At 41.0% G+C, this 16187-nt stretch overlaps 1 protein-coding gene across 6 annotated transcripts in view; it reads left to right on the top strand.

Annotated features, from left to right (window-relative positions):
* XPNPEP1 (X-prolyl aminopeptidase 1) overlaps positions 1 to 16187 on the top strand; it is a 63925-nt gene that overhangs the window by 22321 nt on the left and 25417 nt on the right. For all 6 annotated transcript variants that reach the window (XM_069098918.1, XM_069098915.1, XM_069098917.1 and 3 more), the window contains 7 exons: positions 4647 to 4710; positions 5708 to 5812; positions 8168 to 8260; positions 8721 to 8864; positions 13092 to 13187; positions 15307 to 15388; positions 15866 to 16076. In XM_069098918.1, coding sequence (XP_068955019.1) covers positions 4647 to 4710; positions 5708 to 5812; positions 8168 to 8260; positions 8721 to 8864; positions 13092 to 13187; positions 15307 to 15388; positions 15866 to 16076 — 795 coding nt within the window. The remainder of the gene's footprint in view (positions 1 to 4646; positions 4711 to 5707; positions 5813 to 8167; positions 8261 to 8720; positions 8865 to 13091; positions 13188 to 15306; positions 15389 to 15865; positions 16077 to 16187) is intronic.

Raw genomic sequence — 16187 nt, 5'->3', positions numbered from 1 at the left:
AAAAAAAAAAAAAAAGAGTAGACATTAATCCACAAGTACTTTTAACTGATAAAACTTGAGGCAGTTGAAAACTTCCCATTAGCAAAAACCAAACCAAAACAAAATTAACATTGTGGGGGAGTAAAGTAGAGAGACAGTTGAGCCCTGAAGACATTTGTGGGAATCTTCACTTTCTGGGGGCTTCTGTCTAACTCTAGTGTAGTTAGAAGGGCTCATGCTTAACAATCTTTCCTTACAGCAGGCAAAGTAAGAAACATCCTTCTATGTAGGAGGACCTTTTGGGGGGAGGAGATGCAGCTAGTTAATCAACAAACATTTATTAGGTATCTACTATGTTCCACACCATGCTAAGTGCTGGGCATAGAAGCTGAAGTAATTCCTGTTCTCAAACAGCTCACAATCAAATATGTATAAACAACTGTGTTTATAAACTACACACTGGAAAAAATGGAAATGATCAACAGAGGCACTAGAATTAATAAGACTGGGAAATACTTCCTGTAGAAGGTTGGATTTTAGCTGGATCTTCAAGGAAGTGGCAGAGAAGAAGAAGAGGGGCATTTTAGCCATGGGGGAGATGGTCAGTGAAAATGTATGCAGACTGGGAGTCTGACTGTCAAGTTATATTTTCCTATAAGCAGTCATATTTTTCAGTTTCTTTGCTTATTCTACTTCTGAGCCCACATCTTCTTTCAAAGCTCCAACTTTGTCCCCTTCCCCCCACATTAGCCTGCTAAGGCACCAAGAGAAAGGACTAAGACAAGAGAGAAAGGGGCTCTTGTATGTGTGGATCATTTGGAAGTCCATTATTTTTAAGCTGGAGGGACAGTTTCACTTGTTTTTGAAAAAGGTGTAGTTGGGTCCCAGGTGGTACAGTGAGTAAGAGCGCCAGCCCCAGAGTCGGGAGACCTGGGATCGAATCTGGGCTCAGATACTTAGCACCCACCCAGAAACACCTGGCCGTGTAACCTTGAGCAAGTTACTTAATACCAGTTGCTTTAAAAAAAGAAAAAGGTGTAGTTTTCAAGCCTCCTTGGGGAAATAATTTCTGCTTGTAGTCAGACCTTGCACATAGTAGGTGGATAATAAATGTTAGATGAATTACAACATTCGCAACTAGAAAAGAACTCGAAAAAGAACAAATTAAAAATCCTCAATTAAATACCAAATGTTAAATCCTGAAAATCATTAGAGAGATTAATAAAATTTAAAGAAAACCATTGAACTAATAAATAAAACTTAAGAACTGGTTTTTTGAAAATAGATAAATTATTGATTAATTTGATTTAAAAAAAAGAAAACCAAATTACCAGTTTCAAAAATGAAAAGAGTGAATTCACCATCAATATGGAGGAAATTAGGAACTATTTTGTCTAATTGTATGCTAATAAATCTGCCAATCTAAGTGAAATGGATGCACATTTGCAAAAATATAAATTGCCTAGATTAACAGAAGAAATAGAATACTTAACCCCATTTTAGAAATAGAAATTGAAGAAACCACCAATGAACTCTGTAAAAAAAAATTCCCAGGGCCAGATGGATTTACAAGTGAATTCCACCAAATATTTAAAGAACAATTACTTCCAATACTATATAAAGTATTTGGGAAAATAGATGAGATCTAAACAATTGGAAAAATACCAATTGTTCAGGGGTAGGCTGAGCCAATATAATAAAAATGATAATTCCATATAAGTTAATTTACTTATTCAATGCCATACCAATCAAACTACCAAAAAACAGTTTTGTAGAACTAGAAAAAATAACAACAATATTTATCTGGAAGGACAAAAGGTCAGGAATGTCAAGGGAATTAAAAAAAATGCAAAGGAACGTGTCCTAGCTGTCCTAGGTCACAAACTGAATTTTGATAAACCCAAAGACCTCAGTTTTTGGGATGGAACTCACTCTTTGACAAAAGCTGTTGGGAAAACTGGAAAACAGTAGGGTAGAATTTAGGTATAGAACAACTTCTTAGCTGTTTACCAAGATAAAGTAAAAATGGATACCTGATTTAGATATAAAGGGTGATGCTGTAAGTAAATTAGGAGGTCAAGGAATAATTTTCCTGTCAGATCTATGGAGAAAGGGAGACTTTATGACCAAACAAGAAACAGAGAACGTCCCAAGATATAAAATGGATAATTTTGATTCTTATTAAAAAGGTTTTGCACAAACAAAACCAGTGCAGCCAAGATTAGAAGGAAAGCAGAAAGCTGGGAAATAGTTTTTTACATCAAATGTCTTTAATAAAAGCCTCATTTCTGAAATATATAGAGAACTGAGTCATGAGAATACAGGTCATTTTTCAATTGATAATGGTCAAAGAGCATGAGCAGCAGTTTTCAGATGAAGAAATCAAAGCTACTTATAATCCTATGAAAAAATGCTCTAAATCACTATTAATTAGAGAAATGCAAATTAAAACAACTCTGTGGTGCCACCTCACACCTATCAGATTGATTAATATAATAGAAAAGGAAAATGATAAATGTTGGAGAAGATATGGGAAAATTGGGATTGTTGATGGAGTTGTGAATTGATCCAACTATTCTGGAGAGCGATTTGGAACTATGCCTAAAGGGCAAACTGTGTATACAGTTTGATCTAGTAATACCACTACTAGATCTGTATCCCAAAGAGATCATAAAAAAAAGGGAAAAGGACCTACATGTGCAAAAATATTTGCAGCAGTTTTCTTCATGGTAGCAAAGAATCAGAAGTTGAGGGGATGCCCATCAATTGGGGAGTGACTGAATAAGTTGGAATACTATTGTGTTATAAGAAATTATGGGCAAGCAGATTTTAGAAGAACCTGGTAAAACTTACATGAATTGATGCAAAGTGAAGTGAGCTGAACCAGGACAACATCACACAGTAGCAGCAACATTGTGTCATGATCAGCTATGATTGACTTATTGGCTCCACCTCCTCTACTTAGTTCTTCTCAGCAATACAGTGATCCAAGACAATTCCAAAGGACTCATGCTGGAAAGTGCTCTCTACATCAAGAGAAAGAACTGAAGGAGTTTGAATGCAGATTGAAGCATACTCTATTTTTTTGTGTGTTTTTTTTTTCCTTTTGCAAACGGTATTTTTTTTTTGCATACTGTTTCTTCTTTCACAACATGACTATTAGTGGAAATAATTTTTATAAAAGATGGATATTAAAGATGAACTTTGCATGTAATTGGAAAAAATACTATTAAAAAACCCCCCAAAACAACATTCTGTGGAATTGTTTCCTTTAGGCAAAATCAGATTCTATGAGAGAAATTGGTGGGGCTACTTTGGAGGTCAAGAACAGCAAACTTGGAAGGCTAGGTAGCACAGTGAATAGAGCACTGGCCCTGGAATCAGGAGGACCTGAGTTCAAATCCTACCTCAGACACTTGACACTTATTAGCCATGTGACCTTAGGCAAGTCACTTAACCCTAATAGCCCTGTCTTCCCCCGCTCCCCCCCCAAAAAAAGAACAGCAAACTTGCAAACCTTTATGAAAAATCATTGAAGCTAAGTTGAAAAAGTTCCTGACCTTGTTTTCAGAGGCAAAAGATGAATATGATTTCCATATAACAAGGAAATACCAGTTCCTCATCTGTTCTATCTCTTGGTCTAATTGGCCCTCCCTAAGGAAGAAAATAGAGACTTAGGTCTTAGAGATATTTAGCCCTCAGTAGGAGCAGTTGTGGTGTACCAAGATCTCAATTTGAATCGTAACTCTCACTAAGCCACTGTTTGATTCAGTTTCCTCAACTGTAAAATATTAAAATATTAACACTTAAACCTTTGAGGGTTGTGAGGATTAAATGAGATAATGTTTATAAAGCACTTAGCACAGTAATAAATCCCTCCTGTGTGATCTTTGGTATGTCTTAACTTCTCTGTCTTTTTCCACCTATAAAATGAGAATAATAGGTAACCTGTATTACCTCATAAGCCTATTTTGAAATACCATGTACAGTATAAAGGTCTTTATGAAACTATGTAAGTGCTATGTAAAATCAGTGATTTTGTTAGCATAGGTCCCTTGATGTCATTGATTTGTTTTGAGAAAATATTTGAGAAACTGTTATAGAGGGCTGAAAATTCCAAAAGCTTAATGTTTATGTTTATGTACATAGGTTAAGGAAACTGTATCCCAGGGAAGTTAATGCCAGTGGGTTTCAAGTGCTACCTGGCATTTTCCACTGGCCATTAGGTTTTATCTTTAGGCCAAAGGAAGTATTATATCTAGGCCATTGTCATGGCATCTAGGTCCTGATTTTTTTGTTGTTGTTGCTTGGGTCAACTTAACTGGGGCATACCTGTATTGTCTGATATTTTCTTTTTGGTTTCTGTTTGCTATGTTTATCTCTTCAACTAAATTGTAATCTGCTTCAAGGACAGGGACCTTTTGCACCCTCTCCCCACCTCTCTACTCCTCCCTCCCCACATACCCATGCTGCCTCCCCCCCCACTCATGCACGCACGTACACACAAACACTCAATTTTTTTTGAAGGGGAAGGGGCATTTTTCATGGTCTCTAGCATAGTATGGATCTTATAGATGATGTCCAATAAAGATTTAATTGATTTTTTGTTATGTGCTGCCCCATGAGGTGACTGTGCTCTCTAATGAGTGACCTCTTTTATTTTCCAGAGTGAGTATATTGCCCCCTGTGACTGCAGGCGTGCTTTTGTGTCTGGATTTGATGGCTCAGCTGGTAAGTTATCACAAGCTTGCATCTGTGTATGCATGTATGTTTTTTCCTCTTCCTGTAAATAATTAAACTAGGTGTGTGTGTGTGTGTGTGTGTGTGTGTGTGTACACCCAAGCTTGAGTGCTTGAGCCTTCTTGTGTCTGGGTTACAGACCCCTCCAAATAGTTAAAAATTGCAAGCTGGTGATTTAGACAGATAGTGCTGAAGGCCTTTTCCTTCACTGATGAGCTGATTGTTTCCCTTTCCAAATGCCTTCATTGGTTTGCTCATATCTGTCAGTTGTGCCTGAGACTCTGCTGCTGGCTTCAAGCCTGTTACACCCATTGCAAGCTGGGGGCAGAGGTAGAAGAGGGTACTGTATGTTAGTGTACAAGTTCAGGGGGCCCCTCCACATTAGTGAATGTGATTTCCCACTAACTTTGGTAGGACTGGTTTGATCCTTCTCTGGGGCAGGTTGGATAGGTGGATTTCAGTAGGGGATTAAAAATTAGGGAACTGAGAGACCCCTTAGGACAGGTATGTGGTAGAAGAAATGAATTGGTTTCTGTGATGTATCAGAGTGGACCAGTAGTGTCTCTGATGTTTAGAAAGAACAGAAACCTCAAGAATTTCAACCCAACCTTGTTTGGAGTTTTTAAGATTTTTTTTTTTCCTTAGCACTTAGCCTTGGCTGATCCTGAGAAATCAGATCTTTTCTATGGGTTTACTCCTTTGAGTGTTTGGCCCCAGTGCCAATCTGAATGACCTCATGGTGCTGTTTAATTTTCTTTTCATATAACATGGCTGTGGGGTTAAGTAAAGTTTCAGCTCCAGGATTATCTCTGAACCCAAGACAATAATGGCAGCTGTGGATATTTTGAGGAGATAGGTTTTCCTTTTTGTCAGAAAATTGTACCCTCTCTGTAGTGACTGGGAAACTCATCATGACTGTCTTTTGTTGGGAATAGGTTTATAAAAAAATATTTCTTTTCTTTTTGCTTCTCCCTCACCTCTGCCATAGGTACAGCCATCATCACAGAGCAGCATGCAGCCATGTGGACTGATGGGCGCTACTTTCTCCAGGCTGCCAAGCAGATGGACAACAATTGGACCCTCATGAAGATGGGTGGGTAGGGGCTGCCAGATGCTTGCCTAGACCCAGCAGGAGGCGAGTGGAATGTTGCTTTGTTGTCCCTAGGACAGCCAAAGAAGGAGGTTTATCAGGCAGGGTCACATGCCTGAGAAATCCTTCCTAGTCCTCATTCTTTTTTTTTTTTGCCTTTTGGAGGGCAATTGGGGTTAAGTAACTTGCTCAAAGTTACACGGCTAGTTTTTTTTGTCTGTGTGGGTGTTAAGTGTCTGAGGCCGGAACCAAACTCGGGTCATCCTGACTCCAGGGCCGGCACTTTACTCACTGCATCACCTAGCTGCCCCTTCTGGTCCTCATTCTTAGGGTGACAGCAGACTCAGTTCTTTGTAGCTTGACCTCTGGTCATATTAGCATATTCATCTGCTGACCTGTTTCTTTCATCTCTTTGTTCAGGCTGCCATGCTAGGAGTTGTGAGGTATACACCTGTGCCTTCATGGTGTTCTTAAGGGAGCTGAAACATACCTGATGTAAATATGGAAAGACCTCCAGAGAAGTACAAAGTTAAATAGTCTGTATGATCAAGGGTAGGAGAGATCACTCCTAGCTGAAAGCAGTCAGGAAGGGTTCATGATTGAGGTAGAATGTGAGAATAGTCTTAAAGGATAAGTAGAAAATATTAAATATAAGAGATAAGGGTGGGGATGGAATCTGGGAATGAATAGTGGCATTAGCAATAGTACAAAGGCTAGAAAGTGTTGGATATTTGGGGATGAAAAATTAGAAAATTGTCAAGTGCTCAATGAACGTACCAGTGATATCATATTGGTTTTTCTCAGTGTGAAGTAGTGATGTGGGATCCTCCAAGGAAGGGTAGTAGGGGGGTTTCCTTGCCAAATAGTCATCTTTCATCTACTTATTGAGAACTTGAGTGGATACATGGTCTCCTACTAGATGTATAGGCCCAGGTTCAGTCTTCTGGAATCTATCAAGGGGTAGAGACCTAGGAAGACCGTGGAATATCAGAAGCAGAGGTGTTGTTTGCTGTTTCCCTTCCCTGTATGGAATAATGAATTCAAAGCCTGTATGATGTTGAGGGCATATTAGTGCAGGGTTTGAAGGATTTCCTCTGTGTGTGGTTATAAACACTCTTGCCAATGAGAACATGGGAGTGAGTAAAGAGGTCCCTCTTTGCCTAAAGAATAGGTGATGCTGGGGATAGAAATTAGGAAAAGATGAGGAAAGAAAAGGCCATAAATGCTTGATATTTCTTGTTCCATGGAGAATGATAGGGAAAGTAAATTCTTATGCAATACATCCTGGAGTAAAAAGTCTGGGGAATTCATTTGACTGGACAATAACTACTTGTCTTCTGCCGGCATTAACTAGATTTATCTGGGGCTAGAGCCATATAGATTGGATTTGACCAGCCAATAAGTGTGAGTTCTCCCTGGGGTTTGCCCAAAGAGAAACTTCTTGCCCTCTTTTTCTGGAAATCACATGACTTATCCTTGTGAATTGAAGACCCAAAGAGAAACTTGGCTAATAAGTAGCTTGTTGTTTTAAAAAGAGGGGGTGAGGGGAGGTGGAAAACAAAGAATAAAGCAACAGACTGAAGTGTTACCATTGAGGATGCTAATTTTTTTTTTAAAGAACTTTGATTTTTTCTTTTTTTGTAGCCCATTCCTTAGAAACAGTCTTTTGCCAGTTCTCAAGAGAGATGTGAACCTTACTAACTTGTTAAGGGTGCCACTTGGGCTCAAGTTACTTTGGTTATTAGAAAAGTCTGTGGTAGCCTCTACAGCACTGCTGACTTTTAAAATGTCTCTTTGCTATTCAGGTCCTGTATGACATCTTTAAGGTATAAAGCATAGCCTTTGAGAGGTTACCTTCTGCCCCACACTGTCCAGATTTCTTTAGGTATCAGTTCTCATTTGTTACCACTTGGAAGTTCCTCATTGTTTATGAAATAGTATGGTGGATGGGCCCAGGTTCCTGATAGATGCTCATCTTTCTTCAATTTAACCTCTTCCTTCTGGTCAGTAGGAGGAGATAAATTAGGATTGCTGAGGTTACAGGGATGATACTATATATCTATCTTCCTAAAGATTTCCCTTAGAATAGGGTTAGTATTAGATGGTATGGGGGTAAGACTTATCATTTGGCTGAATTCTCTCATACTCCATATCTCTCTTAACTCATTTCCTTCAAAGTCATCTCATGATCTTCCTTGACTTAATGAGGTTCAAAGTTCCTAAAGGATTCTAATCATTTTTAGTGAGGAGAGTGATTAATTAAGACCCTGCCATAGGATCACCAGTATTTAATAGTCTCTTTTTAGGTGACAGGACCATCTTTGTCCAATTGTGAATTATTTTTGCCTGTCCTTCCAGGTCTGAAGGACACACCAACTCAGGAGGACTGGTTGGTGAGTATACTTCCTGAAGGATCCAGGGTTGGTGTGGATCCTTTGATCATTCCATCAGGTGAGTGAATATGATTTGTTCTAGCCTTGGTAATAAAATACCTGCTCGAATCTTGACTTCCTTCTGAGATGTTACAGTATGTGCCTTAATGGATGGTAGATTTGTGTTTCAGAAGAATTATGGAATTCTGAAGCTGGGGGAGACCTTAACTAATCATTTACCTGATTTCATAGTTGAGAAATTTGAGGTCTGGCGAGGAAGACTCATGTCAAAAACCTGATTCTTATGATTTCTCTATACAATGGTCTTTTGCCCATATCATATGCAATGCTATGTAAAGACCAAATCAAAAGGACAATTTTATAATGGGGAAAGGGGTGAGGTCCAATCCAGGCAGGGTGGTTCCTTCTCCATGTTTCTGGTTTTAGAGAAAGAATGGAAAAAGAACTGATTTTTGGAAGACGATTCAATCTGCGTCTACTCTAATGTGTTTTCATGACTGTACTGTTGATTTCCCTAGATCAATGGAAAAAGATGGCTAAGGTCCTGAGAGGTGCAGGTCATCATCTCGTCCCTGTCAAAGAGAATCTTGTTGACAAGATTTGGACAGATCGTCCTCAGCGCCCTTGCAAACCCCTCCTGACCCTGGGCCTGGATTATACAGGTTAGTGCTTGAATTTTGCAGCTTCACATTTTTCCTTCTTTCCTATCATCTTTATTAAAGTCCCTAGAATCAACTTGGAGTTGTCATGAGATTTTCCTGTCTTCTGGCATGATGTGGCATTTCATTAAAGTAATGGTTCCATTCAACTTGTAATGCCACTTAATGAGGCTTGGTTTATTCTTACAAAACTCTTTTGAATAGCTCTTTTCTTCCTTGTTGTTCTGAAGGCAATGTTCTTTGGTTCTGAGTTGCTAGCTGTTGCCCCTCTAATTTATTTACCCTTGGGAGCAGAGCTGAGAGTTTTTGCTGCCTCTCTTAAAGTGGTATTTGCTTACTTGCTATTTTTCTCCCTTCAGATTTTAGATTGTGAGCTGGAGACTTGCTGTGTGTGCATGCATGGGGCAGAGGGGGAGAGAGTAGTCCTCACAGCAAGTTAGTGTTGGTAGTCTTGGTGAGTAATGAATTTGTAGGTAAAGTTTGTAGCACCAAGGGAGTGAGACTCAAGTTATAGGGGAGGGAATTTTAGCTATGAAATTTAAAGGGAGGTGGAGTAGATTGTGGAATTTAGGCACACTGCCCAGAAGGGGTCCTGGGAAGATAGTATGGAAGATCAGTCGCCTGGCTAGTATTTTAAAAGCATTCCAGAGGTGATCTTCAAAGCCTCATTTTGTCAGGGTGGTAGGAGTACTCTCCCCCCTCCCCAATTTCTTCTTCTGCCCTTCACCCTTGGAGGATATTATAGTTTCTTCATAGGGTACTTGGTGTACAAGTTCAGTGACACAAGGTTAGGTTGACATTTTCTCCCTGCATGTTTTGAATTTTTTTCTGGAGCCTTGTCTCCCACCAGTGGTCCTTTCATTTAGAGGAAGGAGAGGGGATAGTAGTTGTTTGCCAAATGCCTGCCCCACTGGAAAACACCAAACTTATTGGCAAGTAGTGACAGATGCCAGGAGTTGACTTTCTTTCCAGAACTGACAAATGCCCCAAATCCCAATGCTGGAGGCTGGTAAGGAAATTTCTTGCATTGAAAGGGTGCTTTTGGGGAGTTATTGTTTTGCTGCCCCTAGTCCCTTTGGGAGGTGCAGATGCCTGATTGCACACCTGACTATAGGAACAGATATGATTTTAACAGAGTAGTTTACCAGGAATTGTTAATTGTGGTTACTCACCAATTTCCTCCTCAAACTATTGCTCTATGTCACTCCCACCCTTTGTAGTCTGGCTTCCAAACTCATCACTTATCTCAAACTGCTCTCTCTAAAAGTTATCAGTTATCTCCTAATTGCCAAATCTGATGGCCTTTTTTCAGTCCTCAACCTCATCGGCTTCTCTTCAGTCTTTGACACTGTTGATCATTCTCTCCCCCTGGATATTCTCTCCTCTCTGGGTTTTCAGTAAACTGTTTCCTCTGGCTGTCCTCCTAACAGGTTTCTGTTCACTCCTTGTCTCTTTGTTGGTTCTTTGTCCATATCACACCTCTTACCTAGGAGTATATCCCTAAGCTTTTTATGGGGTCCTCTTTTATTCTCTCAGTCATCTCATCTACTCCCATGGGGTCTAAAATCACTTTAAGTAGATAATTCCTAGATCTATATGTTCAGCCTTAGTCTTTCCTGAGCTCCAGTATTACATCTCTTAACTGACTATTAGACATTTTTTTTCCTTATTAGACTTTTTTTTTTTTTTGCTATTTGGAGGTCAATTGAGGTTAAGTGTCTTGCCCAAAGTCACACAGCTAGTAAGTGTGTCAAGTGTCTGAAGCAGGATTTGAACTCAGGTTCTCCTGACTCCGGGGACTGTTCCACCTAGCCTCCCCCTTATTAGACATTTCTAACTGGATGTCCTGTAGACATCTCAAACTTAATTCGTTATCCTTCTCCCTTTAACTCTCCCCCTTCCAAACTTCCTTATTTCCTTCTAGTGAGGGACCACTTCCAGTCACTCATGTTCTTAATTTCAGTGTCATTTTCAATTTCTAATTCCCCATCATGCCGCATCTAATCAGTTGAATTTTCTGATTCCTGCCTCTCTACATTTTTTGCTTCCATTATCTTTTCTCAAATGATAATGTCTAGTTCAGGTCCTATTTTGATAGTCTCCTAGTTTGGGCTTCCTGCATCATTTCTCTCTCCTCTCCAATCCATGTTCCACATAAAGTATAAGCCTGACCATGTCATTCGTCCTCGTCTCCAGAGGCTTTCACTTTGTCTCAGAGGCCTCAGTCTCCTCAAGGAAGTGTTTGGATTACGTTACCCCTAAGACCTCTTCTAATGTGAAACGACTGCTCCTATGATTCCTTGAAAGAGGATCACTCACTATAGCTGGTGTGTGTGTCATCCTTAAGTAAGGTGACTCCAAAAAGCTGCAGCATGCACAATGGCCACACCCTGACAGATGGGGCTAAACCAGGTTGAGGGTAAATGACAATCTTCAAACCTGTTGGTGAGTTAGGGGAATGTCTTCACCAAGCATGTGAAGGCCACATCAAGCATGGTGTAACAGGCACTTTGAGAATGAGAATAAGAACAATTTGTTCCAATGGCCATGGACGTGACTGCAGCAGGCACTGTGCAGGGCTTAGATCTTGGTTAGACGTCGAAGACACCAAGATCATCCACTGCATCCTGGGCCATCATCAATCATCCTGACTTTTTGTCCTGCCATTTGGACTTTGATGACTGAGAGAGAGAGAGAGTGAGGCTGATTGCCTTTGTGCTACTCTGACTCACTTGGATCCAACTCACATGGAAGTCAAGACTTCCCCTTGTGATGTAATTGGTAGTCTTCGAAAATGAAGGACAAACAACATTAACAATTTTACCCTTCTCCTCTGTCTGATATACTTATCATTCCTGCTTTGGCTTCACAATCAATAAACATTTACTAAGCATCTACTCTGTGCCAGGCACTGTGCTTAGTACTGGGGATATAACAAAAGGTGGTACCTGCCCTTGAGGGGCTCATAATCTAATGGGGGAGAGATACAGGGGAAGCTCACAATCTAATGGGGGAGATAACAGTATCATAGGATCTCATGGTTCTAGAGGTAGGGAGGATTTCAGAGGACATCTTGTCTAATTTTCTTATTTTACAGATGAGGAAACTGAGACATAGGGAGGTTAATTGACTGTAAATTCACATACATAGAAGTGTTAAGAGTTGAGATTTGAACCCAGGTCTTCTGACTAAAGAGATAGTGTTGTTTCCTTAGTACCGTAGTCCTGCCTCACTACAGTAGTATATGAGGCCCCTCATTTTTAAGGCTTAGATATTTTAAATGATTTGCCCATAGCCGTACAGTTAGCAGCAGGCTCTGGATTGTAAGTCATCTCTCCTGACTCTAGTTCACCATGCCTTTATTACCTGACCCTCCTTCCCTAGTGACATCTCCTTGAGAGGCCTGCAATGTGTTTTCATTAGTAACGCTCTTAATGGAAATCATAGATTGTTAGAGCTAGACAGGAACTCTGTTTGTCATCTGGCCTTCAAAACTTTAAAGCATTACACCAATTTTATAGAGGAATGTAACTGAGCATTGTTGTTGTTTGCTCTGTGTTCTTGAAGAGGACCATAATATCAGGAAGGTGATGTCTTGATTTGCAAGTGAATTGGATTCAAGTGAGATAATAAGGCTGTGCAAAGTCACCAGCCTCACTCTCTTCCTCCAGAGCTACCTGGACCCAGATATAGATCAGGATGACTGGAGATGGTCCTGGATGCAGTGGAAGACTTTGGCTTTTTTAAGCCAAGATCTTTCTTGGGTCTCAGTTTTTCTGAGGCAACATCCATTCAGTGATTAAGGGTAGGTAAGAAATGAGACAAGAATGATCTCTTTTGTCATTGACTAGAAAAAGCTCCACCAGGAGAGAAAGCTATCTAAGGTCCTTTGCTGCAATGCTGTAGTTTCCCTTGAAAATAACCGGAAAATTGAGTATCATAAAACTTACTTGATTTGTCCAAGTTGTATAGCTAGTGAGTAATGGAAAAGGAAGGGGATGACTGGAACTCATGTTTTCTGTTTTCTTGGGGGGAAAAAAAGCTTCCCTTTTTTCCAAAATTTAAATTTTGTTGGATATTGGTGAAATTGTTGAGGATTTGCTATGTCTTTCTTTTTGCCCCCATGGAATATGTAGTCTAGTAGATTATATTGGACTATGGCAGCACTTTTACTATGAGAAGATTTCCTGGAAGAATGGGCCTTAAGTTTAGGGCTTTTGTATATTTTAGGTATAGCCTGGAAGGACAAGATTGCTGACCTTCGAGTGAAAATGGCGGAGAGAAAAGTGGTGTGGTTTGTGGTCACCGCCCTGGATGAGATTGCATGTGAGTACTCTGATTTCACTGTTTGGGTGTGTTACTTGATCTTATTGTAGGTTCCCTGGAATCTCTTTGCTCACATCATTTTACTTACTGAGAGACTGAAATGAAGAGTGGTTCAGTTACAGTACCAAATGCATGCAAGAGATGTCTATTAAGATTGGATGGTGGGAGAGATCTGAGAGAATTTAACTTGTGAAGGATTAATATTACAATTCAGAGGCTAAGAATGACCAGGTGAGTGATACCTGCCTACAATATTGGTCATTGCACATTAGAAACTGCTTGGATCAAAGATCCCCAATATGGAAAACTATAGCTTAAGTGTTCTAAATCACTCTCTGACCTCTCTGTAGCCCATATTAAACCATTCCTTCTCCAGTGTTACAGGCATTTGTTTCCCCCACAGGAAACAGAGACCTCTGGCTATATCTATAAGCTGTAACTGGAATTTTTCAGTTTTCATCTCTGAAATTGCCTGTGCCCAATTCTGGGAGTCCATATTTACCAAAACCTAGATTGTGGTTTGGAGGAATCTCATAAGGTCCATTTACTTTCTCTCTGACTCTCTGCTAAGTAGAAGGGTAGCTTACTTTTTATCTTAATCTCAAGAGAAATTCCCCCTCCCCCTCCTCCCACCATCTCTGGAACATATATACCTGTTTTCCATCTTCTGCGGTTAGGAAATCCTTACAAAATTGTTAGCCTTGTTACAGTACTTTTAGAGTAATGGATGGAAGTTATAAAGAAGTGAATTTAGGCACAGTGTCAGGAAAAAACCAAAACAAACTTGTAACAATTAGAGCCATTTCTGAGCAGAATGGACTGGATGCTAGGTTCCTTCTCCATGGAGGTCTTCTCGCAAAGTCTGGATGACCACTGTTCGAATTCATGTATGGCTAAAGCATCTCTTCTAACTATTGAATTCTTTAATTCTCTGAGATGGATCTAATGTGCAAAATGAGCTTACTGCAGGATCATGATTTCATGTAATGAGAGCTGGCTGGAAGGGACTACACAGGTCATCTAGTCTAGACTCCTCAGCTAGGTGGCATAGTGGATAGAGGTGGACCTGGAGTCAGAAGACCCATCTTCCTGAGTTGAAATCTGGCCTCAGACACATACTAGCTATGAGACCTTGGGCAAGTCACTTAAGCCTGTTTATCTTAGTTTCCTCATCTGTAAAATGAGCTAGCGACGGAAATGGCAAACCACTTCAGTATCTTTGCCAAGAAAACTCCAAATGGGGTCATGAAGAGTCAGACAGAATTGAAAAATGACTGAAATGAACCTCATTTTATAGGAGTCTGAAGATGTAGTGTAGGAAGGGACCTTGGAGAACATCTCTTCCATGCCCTTCATTTTACAAAGGGGGAAACTGAGGCTAAGAAGTGGTCTGAATGGGTAGAAGGTAGGGCAGGATAGGCAGGCTCTTGCTAGTGGTCAGCCTCATGACAGACTTCTGGGTGGCACTTCTCAGTTGTAGTCTCATTTATATGCTAGAGTAGCTGTGACTCACTGTTTTCAGGGATGCCATTCTAATTGGGACCCATTTAAACTTACAGGAAGGCCCTTTTTTGGCTTCACTGTGTGTAGTTTTGTTTCCCTATTTTCCCTAGAGGTTGTTTATGGCCTCATTGCACCAAGCAGGAACCTTTCTCTTAATGACTTCTCCCTTCCCATGGTGAGAGGAAACTCCCACCCTACCCTGTTGGGGGAGTTTGTTTCTTCCTCAGCTTTCCCTTGGGAGCCTGGATAGCCTTGTGGAATACCACCACACAGCAAAGAAAGGAGCTGGGGGTGAGCGAGGCAGGGGAGTTAGTCATTCTAGCTGTCTTTGTCAGGCATTTTGGCTGGATTTCCCTACAAAGGTTCCATCCCTCTTTCCCCTGGAGCCTGTGAACTTTTTGGCTGGAGACACAGTTTGGGCGCCATCTTGTGGTGAAAAGAGCCCCTATGAGTCACAAGGGGTTGACATGGAATGTAGGCAGTTCTTGACCTGTGCGTTTATTTTTCTGTGGACTTTGGCTGCCAGTCCCTGGGCCCTTTTCTCTTCGCAGTCCTGGCCCTGTTCTCATATTTCATACTCAGTAGGTAATGGGAGCCCCTCTGTTTTATTTTCCAGGGCTGTTCAATCTCCGGGGATCAGATGTGGAACACAACCCAGTATTTTTTTCCTATGCGATTATAGGAACAGACACAATCAGGTGAATGCAACACGCAGCTACTCGCTTTTCTTTCCTGTTTTTCTCCTGGGCCTCCCTTTCCTGCCTCCCTGCTTGCTTTAGCACTAGATTGTATAACCATTGTCTAGGGACATGCTAAACATGGCCAGGTAAAGTGGGCAAAGCTTTTCTCCCCCCAAGGAGCTAGGTCACCTGGCCTCTCTCCACCTTGCTCTCTCCCTGGGAGCCCCACTGGACTCTGAGTTGCCGCCTGTTTGGAATGTCTTCCTTCTGCTGCTTCAGGCTGTATAAAGCTATCTGTGGCTTCTCTCTGATAGGAAGAGAAAGTCCCCTAAACTATAAGCAATAATAAGTATACAAGTAGTGGTACATTACACTCTCTGTGGGACTGATGGGTTGTCTGGCCATGATCTTTGTTGGCTCATGACTGTCCTCTTTTCTTCCTCTCCTTCCTTCCCTGTCTCCCTCCTTCTGTCTCCTGACCCTACCTCTCCTCAGGCTCTTTATTGATGGAGACCGGACCAAAGCACCTGATGTGAAAGAGCATCTACTATTCAACTCCAGCCTGGCAGACGAGTTTAAAGTCCAGGTGGTTCCTTACAAATCCATTTTGACTGAGCTCAAGGCCATCTGCACTGGCCTCTCCCCAAAGGACAAGGTGTGGATCAGTGACAAAGCCAGCTATGCTGTAAGCGAGGCCATTCCCAAGGTGGGTGTCATTTGCTCCCAGTCCTGGATCCATCCCTCAAGTTAGGCCAGTGTGCTCAGGTTACTGACCCCCCCCCCCCCAGTAATTCCTGTTGGAACTGAGCCCTGTTGT

The sequence above is a fragment of the Petaurus breviceps genome, unplaced genomic scaffold (assembly GCF_028583685.1).
Source record: "Petaurus breviceps papuanus isolate PSGF00001 unplaced genomic scaffold, PetGlider_PUasm1.0 37, whole genome shotgun sequence".
Taxonomy (NCBI): Eukaryota; Metazoa; Chordata; class Mammalia; order Diprotodontia; family Petauridae; genus Petaurus; species Petaurus breviceps.
The sequence above is the reverse complement of the archived record's forward strand: the minus strand, read 5'-3'. Positions and strand labels throughout refer to the sequence as shown.